General features: G+C 51.8%; 5 protein-coding genes across 5 annotated transcripts; 4 read left to right on the top strand and 1 right to left on the bottom strand.

Annotated features, from left to right (window-relative positions):
- Positions 1-3926: 3926 nt before the first annotated feature.
- Positions 3927-5435, top strand: POX_h09884 (uncharacterized protein; the record flags this gene model as incomplete). The annotated part of the gene is made up of 1 exon (XM_050118629.1): positions 3927-5435. The coding sequence occupies one exon, from the start codon at positions 3927-3929 to the stop codon at positions 5433-5435; it is 1509 nt and encodes a 502-aa protein (XP_049965416.1).
- Positions 5436-5767: 332 nt separating this feature from the next.
- Positions 5768-9815, bottom strand: POX_h09885 (uncharacterized protein; the record flags this gene model as incomplete). The annotated part of the gene is made up of 5 exons (XM_050118630.1): positions 5768-6347; positions 6413-6598; positions 6654-7987; positions 8106-9226; positions 9296-9815. The coding sequence occupies 5 exons, from the start codon at positions 9813-9815 to the stop codon at positions 5768-5770; spliced, it is 3741 nt and encodes a 1246-aa protein (XP_049965417.1).
- Positions 9816-10929: 1114 nt separating this feature from the next.
- On the top strand, positions 10930-14996 carry POX_h09886 (uncharacterized protein; the record flags this gene model as incomplete). The annotated part of the gene is made up of 9 exons (XM_050118631.1): positions 10930-11084; positions 11148-11212; positions 11278-11657; positions 11759-12066; positions 12140-12259; positions 12327-12452; positions 12533-13031; positions 13101-13233; positions 14107-14996. The coding sequence occupies 9 exons, from the start codon at positions 10930-10932 to the stop codon at positions 14994-14996; spliced, it is 2676 nt and encodes an 891-aa protein (XP_049965418.1).
- Positions 14997-16863: 1867 nt separating this feature from the next.
- On the top strand, positions 16864-17805 carry POX_h09888 (uncharacterized protein; the record flags this gene model as incomplete). The annotated part of the gene is made up of 4 exons (XM_050118632.1): positions 16864-17065; positions 17173-17291; positions 17408-17652; positions 17706-17805. 4 exons carry the CDS (start codon positions 16864-16866, stop codon positions 17803-17805), a joined length of 666 nt encoding a protein of 221 aa, XP_049965419.1.
- Positions 17806-18678: 873 nt separating this feature from the next.
- On the top strand, positions 18679-19053 carry POX_h09889 (uncharacterized protein; the record flags this gene model as incomplete). Its single annotated transcript, XM_050118633.1, has 1 exon — positions 18679-19053. One exon carries the CDS (start codon positions 18679-18681, stop codon positions 19051-19053), a length of 375 nt encoding a protein of 124 aa, XP_049965420.1.
- Positions 19054-19329: the final 276 nt, after the last annotated feature.

A 19329-nucleotide genomic window follows, 5' to 3' on the forward strand; every position in this document is an offset into this window, starting at 1 on the left:
GCTGGCGCCGGCCCTTTCGACTACTCGGCGTCTTGTTTTGTGTGTTTTTTTGCTTTCCTCTTCCAAGCTTTGGCGCAAGGAGGCGTCAAAGTTTCATTGGCATATGCTTGCAATGGGACGCCAAGAGATAGATCACCGTCGAATCTCTCGGCGGCGAGAGGTGTCGTCGGTCGAGAATCAGAGGGTCCCAGAGGCGCTCAGGGATCAAGTACCCCAGTCCACTAGAGTCGAGGAGGGAATCACCAATTGAGTACGGAGACGACCAACTTGCGCGGGAGGGGGCCTCTCGATCATAGGCCGGGGGAGAGAAAATGCTGCTGGGATCGGACAGTCGTGAACTTGGAGATTTAGATCTCCCATACTCTCCCGGGCATCGCGCGGTGTGTAGAAGCGTGACACACACTTTCCTCGTCAACGGTACCCCACTTCTTCACTGCGAGGTATATACATGTCTATGTAGTACATACACATACACAGACAGAGAGAGAGAGAGAATCGATTCCCACGAGAGAGACACTCGGCACTCTTAAGGATTTCTACCCTCTCGCCCTAGCTATGCTTCTTGTCCACTCCCAGAATGACAATATTCGCGCAGGGGGCCAGCGCTATTGGCGGAGATATTCCTCGCATACAAATCGTACGCTGCACTTTTTCGGCACGATGTGACTGCGCGAATTTGATCTACGAAAGAGCATCGACCGTTGAACGTCTGACTCTCTCTTTTTTTTTTCTGGGTGGATCATTGATCAATTCTACTCAGGGATGGACGCGGATGGCTGGCCACACGAGATGGAGACCCTCTGCACTAGACCAAAGAGGGAGGTGGTCGCCGAGGTTAAGAAAGGTTCCAATTTGACTAGGCAAGGGGAGGGGGGTTGGAAAAGGGATCAATTGTTGGCTCATTGATTTGTCTCTTTTTATTAATCTCTGTATTTTGATGTTAATTTTTCACGACTATAACTCCACGGGGACCCTTGCAACCTTGAAGCCTGTCAATTGACCGGAGTCGGGGATTATCACCGAAACACCGGGCGCGCCATCCCAAAGCTATCCAGTCAAGTAGGGCAGTAGTGGGAACACTACTTGGTCGCCGAGCTGAATATTAATCTTCTCGAATTAGAGAAACAGCGGTGGAAAAGAACTCGGAAGGAAGAGAGAGGGAGAGTGAGAGTCTTGTGTAATGAGTATGACAAAGTGCAAAAGGTCAACTGGTGCCAACTCGGCCCACACGGCAGCTTATCGCAACGGCCGCTCATTCCAGTCCGATCGTCTCAACCCTCGAAACCCGCTCCAAGCTAGTTTCCCTTTGAGAGTAGGTTTCGTCTTGCACTAACTGCAGTCAACTACTGTACTCGAAAAGGGCGAGTCCAGAAAAGGGTTGATTTGCAGAACAGACTAGTGGGGTTCTGCTCGTCGGTGCAGGGGTTTGTCAAGGATCACCCACCACTTACTTAGGGCATTGTCGGGGATAACGGCTTCTCCAGAAAGTCAATGCGTACATTAGTGTTCCAGTACACGGGCAAGATGGAACATGCACGTTTGTACCTGGGCCAACATGGACCAGCAGCCTTACACGGCTATTCCAGGGAACTTAGTCATTTTACACGTTGCCTCGATGGTGGACGGCTCGATCTTGAACTCTTCCCCCCGCCTAATTTGCCTGGTGCAGGGGTATCTGCACTCTGGATGTACCATGTACCATTTTCCACCCGTGGAACTAATCAGCGAATATACTCACGAAGCTGATTTACGAATAGCTCTGGATCGGAATTCACAGACTTGCACCTGGAGTGCACTTTTTGGAACCTGTCAATCTCGACTTGCCACCCACACGGTACATGTATCAACAACTTCATTACGTTTCTGCCGTGTTTGTACCCGGATCCGAGCAAGATATACATCTTGTGATGCGTGGGCCTGAATGCCACATTTCAAAAATAGTATGACTGGGAATGATCCAGGTGGGCGTGTGATGAATACCAAGATCATCCACGGAAATTTTTGACCTTCTCTTTCAACGTGAGGCTGTAGGTAATATGAGCAGGCGCTTCTTGTCCGCTTTCTCGTTGCCACACTTTGTCGGAGATGGGTAAATCGGTGCTTGACGAGTAGACTACCAGACTAGATGGAGTCAACAGACCGGTCTACATCCACAGAGTGGGACAAGGATCCACCGCACGCGATAAGATCTACTCTATTCAGAGAGCTTATGAGTCACCTATGCTCCGAGGCTTGATTAACACTTGGAGACTACAATTTTCCAAGACTCTGCGATGAGTCAATTGCAGCGATTGTTATCACATCATGTTGGGCTATGGAATAATTGAATCGATCGCGAAGACTGGCAATCCGCGATATTTGACGAAGCAGCCGGGGCGTCGCTCCACGGCAAATACCAGCTTCGTCTTGGTCATCGTGCATCACCGAGAAGACGCGACATTGATGATTGAAAGGGCTACAAGGCAAAGGTCGAATACTGACTCGGGATGGTCGTCTGATAGGTAGGTTTCAATCCGGTCAAGGGAATTGTCGATGAAATCTGATGCTGCGCTCAGTCTTGATGTGCAATCGCGGCATTTCAGTCCCTTTGAGTTTCTGACAGGGAAGGCTGTACGTCGCTCTGTCGAGCTGGCGGTGATAGACCTTGTCGAATCTTCCTTTTCTTCCCTTTTGCCTCTTGCGGGTCAAATGCAGCTATCAAGAGGGGCAATACCAATAGGGGAGACCTAGACTCCTGGCTTTCATTCAAAAAGGATGATATGATTATGACAATTGTCCCGGAGTGAACAAATCATTCTCGATAGGCGCCTCGTTGCGAACTCTCAAGCTTTATTGTAGTGTGTTGTTCTTGATTGTCGGGACGAATATTGTTTATATATGAGGAATTATTTATACGAGCTGAGTAACAGTAGAACTAGCTCTTACCTGCAGTACGCAATTAGCAGTGAGGCAGTCGTAGTAATTGTTCTCTAAGACAGCCAATCCGAATCTGTACTTGCGGAGTTGAGTAGAAAAACCTTAGTTCCTGAGTAGACGATGAAATTGCTTCCTACAAAGCATATGGGAAAATAGGCTTCAGGAAAGTAGAGGAAAATATACACTCGGGGAGAAGATTACGTTGAGGAGCTCAAATTGTCAGATGAGGTATAATGGTTCGTGTGATATACTAAAACGCAGATGATGCCAGAGGATTGACAGTCTCGCTGGGGACTCCTATGCACTGCCATCATCAAAGACGCTAACTAATTTTTATTCAAGCACTCGCAGCCAGAGTATGTGTGTTAATTTGAGGGCTTGAAAGCAGAATGTACCGAGAGAGAAATTGTCGGCCCAGCGCCATAGCATATCATATCCACAGATTGAATCACCAACGCATAGAGTTCATTGACCAAAATCCTTGGCTGGCACTGTAAGAATGAATGTATAGTATTAAGGGAGAAGAGAACGATGATCACCAATTCTGTGGATACTACTGCATTCATTTGCAAACGAATGTCGACAGCAAGGTTTTCGGGTTATTGTTCGTCCTCTCTAATAGTATGTACTTGCAACCGAATCCCCCACTACATTAGGTATAGAAAAAACCAACTTTTTGGCAGCTCCCTTGATGTTTCCTTACTACACTGAATACGTTGTCATTCTCTTATATTTCTTATTTGTTTCAAAATTTCTATCTCAGACTGACTACGTCATCATATTTTCCATGTTTTTGGTGAGATTGAGAAATTACAGGCTTCATGGTCCAGGTGTCTGTCATGTGACTCGGGAAACTGCAGCCGCAGGTCAAGTTCTTTGGAGGCAGCTGAGCTAAGATAAGCCCTCTCTCATACCTAATCAGGTAGCCAACCTCACCTTCTTCGTCTCTCTCTCTCTCTGTCCTTCCACATTCGGCATTTTGAATAGTCCCACACCTCATTTGCATCCCAATGGATCTTGCTCAGCTTCCAGACATCACCAGTCTGCTTGTTAGGCCAGACAACCCTGCACGAGATGATCTTGAAGGCATGGACTCCGCACGATGTGCAGCTCTACACAATTATTTGATTCAATATGCGTGGCTCGCTGAAGGCCGCTCGCTCGCAACTCTGGATACAAATAGTAACTTTTTCTCGGCATTCGGTGACGAAGACGAGGCTGAGGCTTGTCGTCCGAGGCTTGATCCGTCCCTCGCGGCATTCCTTGATAGCGCTCTGGTCTCTCCGTTTCCTTATGACAATCCCGACGACTACCTGCCATTTTTTGTTTTTGCATGGGGTATCGACGGGCCGGAAAGTCTTTTTGAGGAGTTCGCAGCTGATATTTACGATCAGCCTGCTGATAGCCTTGTGCGTTTATACGCCGTGGAATCGGGCTTGTCGGCCGAGGAAGGTGGTGGCGGGGTCATCTACCACCAAGGCCTCCACCGCGTCGCGACTTTTATGCATCTGGATGACTATGGCTATGGCTTCCCAGTTGAGGCTCATCCGCAAATTTGGCAGCCCCTCGAGACTCTCCTCACCAATTGGATCGACCTGATTCATATTGGAAAAGTTGTGGCTTCACCTCATCGGGAGCCCGCTTTATTTGACTTTGAGAAGATCGGCCCCTGGGAGTGGCGGCCCTATAGCGATTCCCAAGTGACTACATGTGTCGCCGAGTGGGATCGACTGTGTCAGGCGATCGAGGCTCGTATCTTGCAGTTGCCAAACCCCCCATCATCTACCAGCCCCAGCCCCGGCCCTAGTTCCGACTCGAGGTCAAGCGCAGACACTTCAGAGCCCCTGGTCGCATCGACTGTCCTGGATGCTGCTTCCGTGCCAGATCCTTCCTTTGCACGCGCGTTTCTCACGCGCGCGAGACGACCGCAGTTCCGCTATATCGCGCCAGGCCTTCTCTTGCCACCGGCGGACTCGGCTGGATTTACGGCCGCGCAGCCGTTTAGCGTCCTGCCCCGCTCGCAGTACACCGCACCGCCAGTGTGTCTTTTTCCCGCTGAGGGAGATCGTCCTATCCAGCTTACCAGGACAACAACTCCATTTTTCCAGCCTGACTTCTATTCGCGGTCCACCGCGACTTGCACCCCATCTCGCGTCGCTGCAGGTCTGTATACTGAGGCAGTAGAGAGAAACGGCCGTGACGTGGCCGAGGAAGGATTTCGGCTGTTACTCCCTTTCACATTCAATGAGGATGGGGACGAGAGCGTGGGCGCACGGAAAAGCGACGGGTCTCTGATTGACCGAGGACGCTTGGCCGACCTCTTCCAACATGGACATAAGCCTTTCGGCGGTGACTACTACCGCCCCCAGCGACTAGAGCGGTTGCTAAATTGTTGGCGTAAACTAGTAAGTCAGGGGGTCTGGTCTGTTGGGGTAGAGGGGGTAGAAGGTGGCATCGACACCTTCAAAGAGGCCGACTCCGGCCGATGGGAGGATTATTATATCCCACCTACGTGGTAGGTGTACACCGATATCATCCCGCCTTGGGTCCGGTGGTGATTTCCAGCATTGGGTTCCAGTTTCACGAAAATGGAGATAAGGAGAACCGATGAGAGATATACACGATTATCATGAATCCAGTCACGGGCATAGCCTTTTTTTTCCCCCAACCAATTCTGATTTCAACTTGGCCTGTTGATTATAAGCTTGGTTATCTTCGGTATCCATACATGTGCCTTCTAATTGCAACCGAGTCAAAATCGCGCGTCACATCACATAGTCTATTCATCACCTCCCCCAGATAGCCTTCCAGGAAGTCGTTCATTATCCTCACCCAGGCATGTTTGATGCTGTCAAAGACCATCAGCATACGGCGCCGGTGTCACTATGCTGCCAGACCCCGTTTGGTGGCCAATCGTACTGGTAGGGAATACCATCGTGGGGCGAGACTCGCTGCCCGCCGCAACGCCCGTCGTGACAGTGACGGTGGAGGGTTCAACAGTCACAGCATCAGGATGGGAGCTTTTGACCGCCTGTCTTGTCCACAAGCCGGCCTCCGAGTCACCCACATAAACTTCCACGACATTACCCTCCTCGTCAAGCATGAGACGTACTTCAGAGTGCGGGTCGCTATCCTCGTAGATGATATTGCAGGTTCGACCGTCCACAGGGTTACCTTCCAAGTCGACAAAGAGGAGATCGTCGTAGTTAAGATCACGATGAGCATCCTGTTTGCTAGATTCGAGTGATCCGAAGTCTGCGTGGCAGACACCGGCTAGGTCGCTGTCCTGCTCGTCCCACGTGTCGTTGCCCAAGGGGCCTCTTTTTTGGTTGACCACCGGTTGGTAATTATAAGGTCGATTAGACATCGTCATCGGGGCTGGATCCTCATGCCAGGACTGTCGACCCCATCCAAAGGCGCGACCATACATGCTAGTCAACACCATCTTGTCAGATATACTTCGACTGCGTAGGATATTTAGGAATGTCACACATACGGATCATCATCAAGAACGCGGAAGCCATGGTCAACAGGCGTAGAGGTTTCGATACTTCCAGGGACACGGGTCCATGTGTAGGTAGCCCAGCAAGACGAGCCGGCCGTCTGCTCATCAAAGCCATAAGCATCGATGAAGTGTTGACCACTCCCTTTACCGCGACCCGCAGGTAGCTTCCCAAACGCCCTGTTTTGAAAGAGTCAGATGTAATCATATGCGGGGAAGCTCTCGGTTCACATACCAAGTCGCAGGCGGTCCATTATCTCTGATACCACACACCCCAGAGCGGTACGCCGAGCAAGGCTTCCACTGTGCCAACTTCCACATATTCCAATCTGATCCCTGTTTCCCATTCGCAGCGCCGTTGACGAGACGGCACGCCTGCGGGGAGCCACCTCCTGATTCCATGAGGTTGCCCATAGGAAACTCGTCCACTTCACATCTGTATCTCTTGCCCGGGATCTTGACTTGGGCCGCGGTTCGGTATCCCGGGTGGCGCTGACCTTTCCATAGCGCCTGATTGGCACCAGGAGCGCGGCCGGCTGCCAACGGCTGATAGACAGTCTTTCCATTGAGCAGCTTGTCGATGGCCCACCTTTGGTTATCACAGACTTCATCCCAGCCCATGCCATATCGACATGTATATGTGACCGCGCAGTCGCAGGTACTCGTCGTGGTGCCACCGCTGAAGTCGAGCAGCGGCCACTGGCCGTATGAAGACCGGCCCGCCACCGTTGTTGGGACTCCAACGTTTGGTTTGGATGGAGAACCACCAAAGAGCCATCCAGTTATGCTGTCAAAGATTTTCCAGCCGAGGACGGCCACACCGGAGAGGAGGGCACCGGTGGCCGCAGCGCATATTGCCCCCTCCGCAGCAAGAGACAGGCCGAAAGTGAACGATGCCGAAAGAAGTGATGGTGCGAGGTCAGCGACACAGAGAACCCCCAACTCGCTGGCCAGCAAGGGCATAGCAAAACTACGCTTTTCAACACCGTGGGCGCCCGTGTAGAGACTAAGACCATTGGTTGAACCGTCTCGTTTGGAAAGCATAGAGGTGTCCGTGTACAGCAAGAGATTACCTGAATTGGTGATGGATGAAGGGACAAATCCCTTGCAGCAATATGCTTGGAAGCCACCGGTGCAGGTCAGGTCCTCAATCTGTCCCCCGTCATTCGACTGGTACGAGTTGGTATTACGTGCAACAATGGTGGCGTCGGGGTCGGAGCATGCCGGTGAACAGGGCATGCCCACACCCCTGAAACCCTCCCATTGACAGGTGCCCATCGTGGTTCCTGGAGCGCAACATAGCTTTTGAAGCTCGCCTGGAGCGCAGACCGAGTTCTGTTGGAAGCCGGCAATTTGGCCGCGTGCCTCAGTCACATCAAAATATCCGGCCGTACAGGTCCCTCCACATAGTGACCAGTAGCAGCTCGACGCAACAGCGTCCTGGAGCGTCGCATTGGCCATCTGCTCCTTGAAGGAAGCGGCAGCTGCCTCCGACACCCCGTTTGCCGTACCGATGCCCATCAAGTCATTCATACTATCGCCGGCGGTGTTGTCTTGATCGATTGACCACTGGAGGAACGCTTCGGTTAGTTTCTCTGTCAAAAGGGAAAAGGTGAAATGAAAACAACGAAAAAAGAAGTTTCAGACGTGGAACGAGTGATTTCTGCTGTTGAAGGTAGTGACTTACAATCAAAGTACCCCCAAGGCACAGGCTGTTGGCGAAGGAAATCTTCTGCTGCATTGTGACTCCATCGTCGAAGCTCACCCACTGGTTTGAATCGAAGGTGAGCCAGCGGACGCCTGCAGTGGCATCATAAGACTCAGTTCCCTTGCCGGTCGCTAGAATCCGTTTAATCTCGGCGTTGGAAAGGGTTCCGGATGATTTTGTGCACTGTCCCGCGGTACCGCCGGTGGTGAACTGACATGCGCCGTTCGGCGTGGTGCAAGACGGATCCGCGAGCGTAAAAGAACGGCCGTACCAGCCTAGCCCAAGCATGACCTTGGAGGGAGAGACTCCCGCCCTCCACAGCAGGGAAAGGCCGTCGCTGATCTCAGTAAGATTCGTGTGGGGGCGGATATAAGGACCGGTGAACTTGTTGCGCGAGTCCCAGACACCATGAATGTCGTAGCTCATAAAGTTGAACCAGTCGACGCTTGGCTCCATGTTGAGAACGTCAAAATGCTGAAGGTACCAGTATGAAGACGGAAGTGTAGCACTGATTCCTAGTCCGCTCCCGAACGAGGCCCTCAACTCGGCAAGAAAGATTGAGAAGTTGGAAAAGTCAGCTGCAACACCGCCTCGATCGCTGGCGGCAGGGTATTCCCAGTCGATATCCACGCCATCAAAGCCGTATGTCTGCATGAAATTGCGCAGAGAACTAATGAAGGCTTGACGATTTGCCGCGGAGCCGACCATGTTACTGAACGCATGCTGCGTGTCAGGCGTATTCGTGGCATCATTGAAAGACCAGCCGCCAACTGACAGCCAGGTCTGCAGACCTGGCTGTTTTCTCTTCAGTGCCGTGAAGCGTGTGTAAAGGGAAGCCGCATTTGAGTCCATGGGTGAGATCTGGAAGGTAGAGGGATCGAAGAAAGAGAAGGCGAAATTGAGGTGCGTCAGACCCGTCAGCTTGAGGTCTTCAGGTGTAACCACATCACAAGGCCGCTGGGTTGCCCAGCTCTCGTAGTACCCGATGCGTCGTGCAGAAGCAGAGTTACTACCACTAGAGCAAGAAGGAGTCGGGGCTGGTCCACAGCCGCCAAATCCCTCCTGGCAACCAGTGCCACAGAAGTCATCCGTACTGCCGCCTGAGATCCAATGACAGTCAGCTTGAGGGCTCCAGAGTCAGCGATGTTCAAGACGATAAGGGGACTCACAGAATCCATATTGTGAACAACATACGTTGAGAGGGCATGTTGCGTTATCTGGGTTGGCGTATTGGCCACAAGGAGCCTTCGCGTCGCAGTTGGAGATGCAGACGTCCGCCCCACAACTCGAGGGCGCATATGAACAAACGCCGGTCTTGGAACAACATGCTCCATTTGTGCATGGCACTCCAGGCGCACAACTACCTACAGGCAGGTCTCTCTTGCGTAGGGAGCTGGAGCCAAAGCCTGGACCGGCATCAAGGTTATCAAGTCTTTCCCGCGGATGTTGAGACAGATGTCGGACCAGAGCTTCATTCTCGAACTTGGGTCTGTTCTTCGAATACGGCTGATAGAGAGGCGGTAGAGCTGACGACGAGTTCTTTGGCAATTGAGGCACTGGAGTGAAATGTGGCACCGCACTCGCGCTCTTGCGTTTCTCGTGGTGATGTTGATGACCATGGTGATGTTGATCCCCCTGGGCAATATTGCAACTTGCGAGAGCAAGAAGCACCGGCAGAAGGATTCGCATCGAAGCTGCTGTTGACACTCAACACGCGAGTGATGTGGATGGGGAACTGATAGCCAAGGGCCTTCTGGCCTTTCTCAGAGAGGTCTTGTGGATAATGACACGGCAACCTCCTGTCTCTGGGCGACACCGGACTCTACTTTCTTTTTAACCCCGATCCAAGAGCGGAAATCACGGCATCGAAGATGAGGATCCGGTCACCACCTAGACCGAGAGGGGGTAGGGGGGCTCAATTTTCCGTTCATACTCTTCGAAGGAAGGATGCGAAGAGAGCACCGGCCTAAGCGTAGCACTAAGCCCGAAGTGGTCTCGGAGGGTCACTTGAAACCTCGCGTTTCTTGTGGCTTATGCATTGCTCTCAAAAGAAATCCCCACATTAGGATGGCTTCGTGGTGAGGAGCGACTTCGGCCTCGTGTGACGGAGAACAAGCCGTGGCAAGCATTCGTCAAAGCGACGACCTGACGTTCTGCACCCGAGCCTTCTTGTGCAGCCCCCAAGTGGAAATGTGGATCCTTCAGCAGCTGAAAAGTCGTGCGTCCACCGGAGCCCAAAACCTCGCCGCGATCGGGTGGGACCTCGTGCCTGCCAAGCGGACCCACATGCTTAGTCCTACGGCTTCTATTGATCCTCCTCGTGTGGTCAGATAGCAGATGGGTGCTCGATATACCTGCCCTACTTGTCCCAAAGGCACTAGCTCTTACTGTTCACCAGGTGGGGGCTCAGAGATTTCACATATCGTCTCAGCCATTGGATGCAGGAATGTGACCCCCCGAGGGCGGGCTGTCAAATGAACGAGACATCTCGAGAGACCCCCCCACCTAATCCTCGCCAATATCACGGTGAATGCGAACAGGAGACAAACCTGGCCCACATTAATCACGAGGCATAAGATTCAGGTTGCATTGACTCATACATCTTAGTACCTGCATCATGCAGGGGAAAGGAGGCGGAATAAGCGATCAATCGGGTGGCCTTGGCCTATCAAGGAGGGGCACTTCAGGAAGCCGTTCGTGTGGATAGGAAGAAAGAAAAGTGCCCCGACATTCCCGTTCCTCATCTTCGAACGCATCCTCATGCAAACAGCAATTCCAATTCTATAGATTCTTGGGCTATTCAATGGACAAAGTCTCATTCTCCTTCCGCAGACTCGGTTCGGTCCTGCTGGCGGCATGGACACCTTCAGCTGTGGCCGATTTTACGCTATACAAGAGTTACGATGCCGACGCCTTGATTGCTGGGCTCTCTCTGAGTAGTACGTGCCTTGCTGCACTGTGAGTACTGACGTCTGGCTCCGTCGCCTTGCAGCGCCTCTTACCCGTCTCATACTCGAACAGGAATACCACAGTTGCCTGCAATGAAACCACCATTGGCCTGCTCGGACACGGCGCGGACATCCACTGTGAGTCTTCCATCATCAAAGGCATTTTGATCCGTCAACGGAGAAGACAAGCTAAGAGGAGAAAGTCTGGACTGCTCCCGAGGTAGAGAACTTTTGCACGACAGACTGTATCTCGTCCCTTAATTCTTGGAAGAAGAAGGTTGACACAGTCTGTGCGGAAGAGACCACAATCCAAGGCAATGTTGTGGTGAAGGCGAGAGCCTTGCCACTGCCATTCACCTATAATTCTGATCTCGTATGCATGAAGGACAGCTCATCTAATTGGTGTTTTGTGGAGTCTCAGACATGGCAAGGGAGTGACTACATTCGTTGGGATCCAACAATGTGCTTCCCCGATGGTGATGACAACAGCACAGTGGCATCGCAGTGCAACGATCCGGATTTTGACGTTGATAATATCAGTGATGAGATGTCTGCTCTAACCAACATCTACTCCGAGAAACTGGTATGTGAACATTGAACTCCCTGCTCAGGAATAAACCGCACCGGTATCGTCAAAAACGTCTATTAACTAGGCGGCATGTGGTTCCTCTGGTACCTACTTAGTTCTGCAATGAGTGCTTCTTGAAACTTTATCGGCAACGACTCCTGGATCCTTGGCTACCAGTCGCCAATTTCACAGATTATCTGATCGACCAATTTGACCTTGTCCAGAAGAACTGCTCGACAACGCTGCCTTATACCACTTCGGCCTCCACTTTATACGTGGGGACGAAAACGGGTACTGTTACTGCTACCACCACCAACATCGGCACAACGAAAACGGGGTCTTCCCCAACAGCTACCTCGACTTGTATTGGTCAAATGGTGGAGCCATTGCAAAACTGGCTTACCTGCAATGACCTTTCTGATACGTATGACATTCTCTTCACATTTGTATTGCCCGGCAGTCTTCTTGTGCTCTGACACTCCACATGGGGTATTTAGTTACAATATCTCAACGGGTGACGCTCGAGTTGTTACGGGGGACTACTCTTGCTATTTCGGCGAGACGACCTGTTTCCCCCTCCCTTGCGAAATCGATACGGTCTGGGATTCTCCAAGTTGGTAGGTGGAGCACATTGATTTACCGGATTGACAAGGCCAAAAACTCAGCTAAGCCCCATGAATATAGTGATGATCTTGCCACGCGTTATTCCAACTCGACTTACAACGTGACCACTGCCCAACTGCTGAGCTGGAATACAAATATTCAGGGCAGTTGCTCAGGAATTGCCGCCGGACAGCGTGTATGCAAGAGGTAAGTTGGGAATCATGGACGACCATTCCGAGAGACTTGAGGGTGCTCCGTGATTCTAACCAGATTCGGCGAGAACAAAGTGCTCCTGGCGGAACATTTCTCAAACCCAACGCGACGATCACGGCGCCTGGTGCGACCGGCCAGCCTACGTACTACACCGCAGCCACTGCGGCTTATCCGACCCAAAGTGGAACCATCAGCGAGTGCGGGAACTACTACCTCGTTGTCGCCGGTGACGACTGTTCGACTATCGACCTGCGCTTCGGCCTGAGCTTCAGCCAGTTGCAAGAGTACAACCCGTATCTCAACGCCAATTGCGGAAACCTGTGGCTCAACTACGACATTTGCGTTGCTCCTGTCACCCCGGAGACAATCTCAACAGACGGAACGTGCCCTACAGGGGTCACCTGTGTGGGGAGTGCCTTTGGCGATTGCTGCTCGCCATTTGGCTACTGTGGAACCGGGCCAGACTACTGTGCCAGCACCGGTAACGGTACCGCGACGCAAGACGGCACATGTGGGCCTGATTATGGGGGCACGACTTGTATCCCGCAATTCGGAAACTGCTGTAGTATATACGTAAGTGATGCTGTCTCGTTTCCATGACCACCCCTTCGTCTTCACTGAAGTCGCTAATGATCGATACAGGGCTACTGTGGAAATGGTACCACCTACTGTGGTGCAGGGAACTGCTACTCGGGCAGTTGTGACACTGATAATGGCGGCCCGTCCACAAACGGAGAATGTGGCCCGAACTTTGCCGGGAACAAGACCTGCACCGGTACCCAGTTTGGCACGTGTTGTTCCAGTTCTGGTTATTGCGGAAGCACCAGTGATTATTGCTCCGGATCGAATTGTTACAGCGGTGCGTGTACATAGTGACACTTCTACAACTACGAAGAGACTTGGAGGTTCTCCATACGGTACAATCAAAACAGAGTCGATGATTCAGCGTTCGCGATCAGTATATTATAGCATTGAAGAACAGGCGAATCGCTTTTGTTGTTGGATGCGTGATCACCAATCTCATGGACGATACGTATCGTCAGTGGTGAATCCAATTAATGACGCAAAAAATTACCTGACCTGAATCATGTTTCCAAGATCTTTTAATGCTAGCATGAGATTGGGATCTACACAACCTTGGTGTGGAGAATGAAGCCTCCAATTCGGTTTCCTGCGATTGAGAGATCAATGGCAAGCATTCATTGCTGGTTCTCCATGGAGATATGAATCTCGACAATTGTATCTGTACGGAGCTTGATTGAAATTCATTCTTCAGCTGTCAGTTGGTGATGCTAGTCTTCTAGAGTACCAGCAATCCTACTGATTGTCTTCGCGGCTTGTGCTCAGACGGAGGCTCACTGGTGCGGGGAGAGAATAGCAAGGCGGGGTTGCATGATAACATACTGATCCATCCACCGTTGACGTTTGTGACGCAGACACTACGCGTAGATTCACTTTTACTTCTATGAAAAGCAAATTGTTTGCCTGCATCGAGGAAAATCTTTTTGAACTCTTCTTCAGCTCTCTGTCATCGATACCTCACATCCCGTTTCATTTCAGTGCTTTCTCTCATCTCGTGGTAAAGATGTCAAGTAAGCCAGCCCTTCAGGACGATTCAAACTCCATCTCCGATGCTAATTTGATCAAGCTTTCATCGAGAATCCCCTTCCGGCTCCGAGTGTGAAAGACAAGACAGACATACCAAAGCATCACCCCGAGCCTGAGCTGTCGGCGGAATTGAGCAAGGGAGACATCGAGACTCTCACACGCTGCCTGGAGAGTTCAACCCTGGAGAATAAAGACCCCATCACCATTGTCGACACAGTCAGCAGCGTGGTCGAGCTGCTTGAGAGCTTGACCGATCTTCCCGTGAACCCTCCATCCTTGTTCATTGATCTCGAGGGTGTCAATCTTAGTCGACATGGAACCATTTCCATCCTCCAGATCTTTGTGCATCCGAAGAACCAGACATTCCTTGTCGATATCCATACCCTGGGAGCCAAGGCTTTCACTCACGTCGCACCACATGGCATGAGTCTTCGTTCTGTCCTCGAGTCATCCTGGATTCCAAAAGTTTTCTTCGACGTTCGCAATGACTCGGACGCACTTTTCAATCACTACGAGATTGAACTGGCTGGCGTCCAGGATCTCCAGTTGATGGAGCTCGCAAGTCGCGTCTATCCGGGACGCTACCTTAGCGGACTGGGGAGATGCATCGAAAACCAGGCCTCAATGACGGCCAGCGAGAGGGCGAAATGGAAAGCCTGCAAGGAAGCCGGCCGAAAGCTGTTCGCGCCAGACTGTGGTGGATCCTACGAAGTCTTCAATGTGCGCCCACTGTCCCAGGAGATCATACAGTACTGTGTGCAGGATGTTCAATTTCTCCCTCAGCTATGGCAAAAGTACAATCGATGGCTGCCTAGCTGTTGGGAACCGCTTTTGGAGACGGAAGTGCGGAATCGCATCGCGCTTTCCAAGTCCACCACATACAATGGCAAAGGAAGACACATGGCCTTGGCTCCCCGTGGTTGGGCCTGAAAAGGTGATCTTGTCCGTTTGTGGGTCACCAAGACGTGCGGCGGTGTGACGTTGAGCTCACATTCCTCGATTCGGGTCCCCAGCGAGCAAGTGGTAGGACAATGAGAGGCAGGGTGGGATGCTTTTGCATGGATTGAATGGATCCTGCTTTTAGATCGAAAAAGGTGGCGACAGCATGGCTATTTGGAAAGGCCTTGGAAGGAGCGGTTTCCTGGCTGTTTATATGTTTAGCAAATGATGAGCACAGAATGATCAGCCAGGCGGCGTCTACTTGCTACGGTCCATAATGAACCCTCACTGGGTATGAACTTCTGTGAGCTCAGGCATCTTGCGGACTCAGAGGTTGTTAGAGACTACAACACAAATGTAATCCTCTCCATGCTGAGTGTATTCCTAAGTCCTCAAAATGTCTCAGAAGGCAAAAAGCATCGTAATCGAGCCCAATCTGACCTGCTCTTGGAGACTTAGCATGGACCAAGAGTTTCCTGTAAAATATCTGCTAGGGGGTAGCTGCGTCCATCTGATAGGTCTAGACGGGACAACTGCCACATAGCGTCCACTGGGAAGCCCATCCCACACCTCCATTTCTGCTTGTACTTCCTGCTCGCGGAGGCGGCACCGGTGTATTTTCTTGTAAGCATCACGGGCTGTATATCTTTGTAGACGATCAATGTCCTTGCGAGGATTTTAAACCACGAATGGATGGCTTTACAATACATGAGCAGTGCTAAGCTTGCTGGTTGGACAAACAAATGTTGGGAATCATGGTCGACCTCTGGGCTCTAGACAAGGATTGAAGTGGATGTCACATTCATTTGTATTTGGCTTGGCTCGGGGACTACAATTCTCCAAAAGAGAAAAGAGCGTGGCTGGCTCGATTCGGTTCAAGGGCCTGATTATGGAGATCATTTTTGCCTGTTGGCAGATAGGTTCACAAGCATGTCATTGGTCCAAACGAATGTCATCATCATGAACCGGACATGGAGGCGCCGGTATCTTACACGGTATACTTGGATTTTGCCCACCCATTTACAACGTGCAAAAGTCAATCGACGACAGTATTTCTATCCGAAGTCTTCACTGAATACAAACGCTGAAGTGGGGGTCAAGGGTGCTCAGAAATTGATGTGCAATTTTCCCTCGGCCGAGTTCAATCGGAATGCATGGATACGAACTGTCGTTTCCACGAAATGAAAGCTTTGGATCAAAGGCGTCCACCCTTACACGGGTAAGTGTTCCAAATGACGGTAACACGAAGCGTTCGTGAAGATCTCCAGGACAGCGGCTCAATCAATCTTTGAGAACACTCGGCTCATCTTGCGTACAAGTCGGCTTTGGATTACAAATACAAGATCTGTTGCAGCCGAGATGAGCAGGGCCACTGAAATCGTAGCCTGAAACGATATCCCGCATGTGGCCACGCATTCTGCTTCCCGTGCAAGTCTTGTTGGCCAAAGGTCTTTGCACAAAAACGCCCAGTTGAACCGCGGAAAGTGGAAGGAAGGTGTCGGCCCTGCGAGCTGACTTTCTGTGTCCGTCTGCGGCGAGTAACGTCAACACCCAGGCTGAAAAACTTCCTCCTCCAGACTCCAGCCAATTGAGGTGGCTCGGTGTGCTATGACAATTCAGTATCTTCGAGGACCAGTCAGTGCTGGTCTTCCACTCGTCGTTGGCGCTGAGGTTTCTTCCATGCTCCAAATCTATCCACAGCCTATGAGACTCTGCGCCTCTGTTCTGAGCATACCACGGGCGCCACCACGCGGCGACGTGCACCATGAGAAGAATGTTTTCAGTATGACATCACTCGCCTCCACGAAACAATTATATATTGTGCGGACGAGAAAGGGGCTCAACATACGTGATTACGATGGTGGCAGGTGGTCCTAGTGGCACGCAACGCGTCTCTCATCGACTCGCTAACGCCGACATGAACCTTGATCTTCCTTCTGTCGCCGAGCTCAGGCAAGCCGCCGAGGCGGGACAGCGTATCACTTCTGATGATGTGTCGGCAATCTCGCAAGTTGAAAATCGCCTGACTGGACGTGGACCCGTTCGTGGTGGGCCGGCGGGTACGTGTTCCAGTACTCTTGTGATGGTGTTTTGATTCTCGTGCCAAAACCATCGCATGGTGCATACATTACTAACCCTGACTTGATGATGATTCTTCAACTCCTAGCTACCGCTCAAAGTATCGCCATGAGGCAAATGAACTTTGACAGCACCGTTGAGGAGATTGCTCGGAAGCCGCCAAACCTGATCACCCAGGACGATGCCCGGGTTGTACAGTCAATGGAAGTCAGTATCCTGTCAACCACTCCAGCGCAAGAAATTCTCAAATTTCCCGGGATCATGCTTGGTTTGCGGGGATGATTGATGAATGCTGACTACGACCATGTCTTCTCTACCCACAGGGTCGTGCGTTCAATCGACCTCCCGGGGCAGACTCGATCACCGCCCAGGTTCGGTCCATCGCCAATCGCAACGACTTCTATCAACTGCCTGCGATCCCTACGGAACCTGCGTACATCACCAAGGAGGATGCGCACGAGGCGCAGCGTATCGAGAGCATGTACTATGGTGGCCAAATTCCCGGCTATAGCACCGCGGCGAACATGCAAGTAAGTAGCACTCCAGAAAGTATCCTCTCCAACGCCAGGTTCGTGGCAGTAGACTGGGTCGGATGGGCCACGCTGATGCAGACATGCCCAGAGTGCCGCGGACAAACTTGGAAATCTTTGGCAAAGCAGTCCATATCAGCGTTGAACTGGAGAGTGCCACGGACCCGGACGATCAGTGTACAGTTGTCTGACACGTACTAGCTACACCGAAAAGTACATTCTCACAACGCAATTCAATGCTTCTTCAATGTGATGGCATCCCACTAGACCATTCAAGGTTAGAACTACCCTTGATAAGACCAAAGGCGCGGAGACATAGTAGATGGCCCTCCTTATAACCAGTCTCGTCAAATCAACGCGCATCTGGAGAGTTTATTTTTAGTCTTCTGGGGAGTGTCTCCGATATTCCAAGGGGTTGGATTCAGATTAGCGTGCGACCGTGCACCTGCCAGCCCTTGTTCCTCGTCCACGCCATCGGCACTTGCATACCATCATCCAGCACTGCGCCATCGAGCATTGCGATCCTTCACACGCGACTCCGCCACGATTTGATCACAGCCCCTCTACCAACCCCAAGGCGTCGTGGAGAGTTACCATCAGCCACAACAAGAAACGAGTTTCGTTTCCACATCACCCCCTTTTACTGTGGAGGCCTCTTTGTAGACTTGACTTTCTGGCGCACATCATTCAATCAATATATGACCGGCGCAACGACCGGTCAGATTCCAAACTCGCCTGGCTGCATCTTATGAACCGCTGGCGACTTCTCCACCTCTGCGTCGCTCCCTTGTCCCGGTCGTGTTTCCGCCGCATTGACTCAACTGCGTAAATCACCGTGGACCTGATTGGACGTGTCCGCTGCATTGGCAATAGACTCGAACAAAAAAAAAAAGAAAACAAAGCCAACCATTCGACCTTGAACCTGGGATCGCGATGCAGACCCGAACCAATTTTACCAACCAAACCCTACTCCCCAGTTCCCTTTCAGAGACAGCGGTGATCCGAATCCTCCACGACCATGCCGCCATGATCGAGCAGAATCCCCTGGTCATTCACTACGAAAGATGTGCTCCTCCCGCCGACGCCTCCCCGAAGATGCCCGGGGCATCTGGTACGAGCTGACCGATCGAGTGGCCTATCTGCCGTGTGGTCTGCTCCACGGAACGGTCAAATATCGCGCCTGCTTCCATGATACTCCTCAGGGCCTTCGAACTCACATCTTCGCGCCGATGGGGGTCCACATTCGCAACAATTGGACGGTGCGCCGCCAATCTGGAGAGGCCAATGACGGTCGCATCCACGGGGACTCGGATGAGTTGTACCTACATGAGGATGTTGAGCTTCGATGTCCCCTGGGCATGACCACTTTTATCCGTCGAACCCTCGCCCAGGCGCACCGGGAATTGGTGCTGCGGTTGGGAGCGGCCGGTCGGGGATGAGATCCGTCATGTTCTGTGCCCGGGAGTTGGAGAGAGGGAGCAGACGATCGGTGGGTGCGTGAAGAAGGGCCACGTCCATTCGCCGGGGCCGCCTAAGGAGACACGTTTTTTATCTCACCGGGCCCGATGCTAATCTGATCTTCCGTCGATCGCCATGGTACTTCTGTCCCGAGATCCTGGCCACCTTTCCCACCCCACCCAAGAGACGTCCTGTCTAGCGCGGTGCGTGTACGTCCGACCCATCAAGCTGCGCAAGTGCGATCCGGACCGGTTGGG

Source organism: Penicillium oxalicum, chromosome VIII, assembly GCF_001723175.1.
Source record: "Penicillium oxalicum strain HP7-1 chromosome VIII, whole genome shotgun sequence".
Taxonomy (NCBI): Eukaryota; Fungi; Ascomycota; class Eurotiomycetes; order Eurotiales; family Aspergillaceae; genus Penicillium; species Penicillium oxalicum.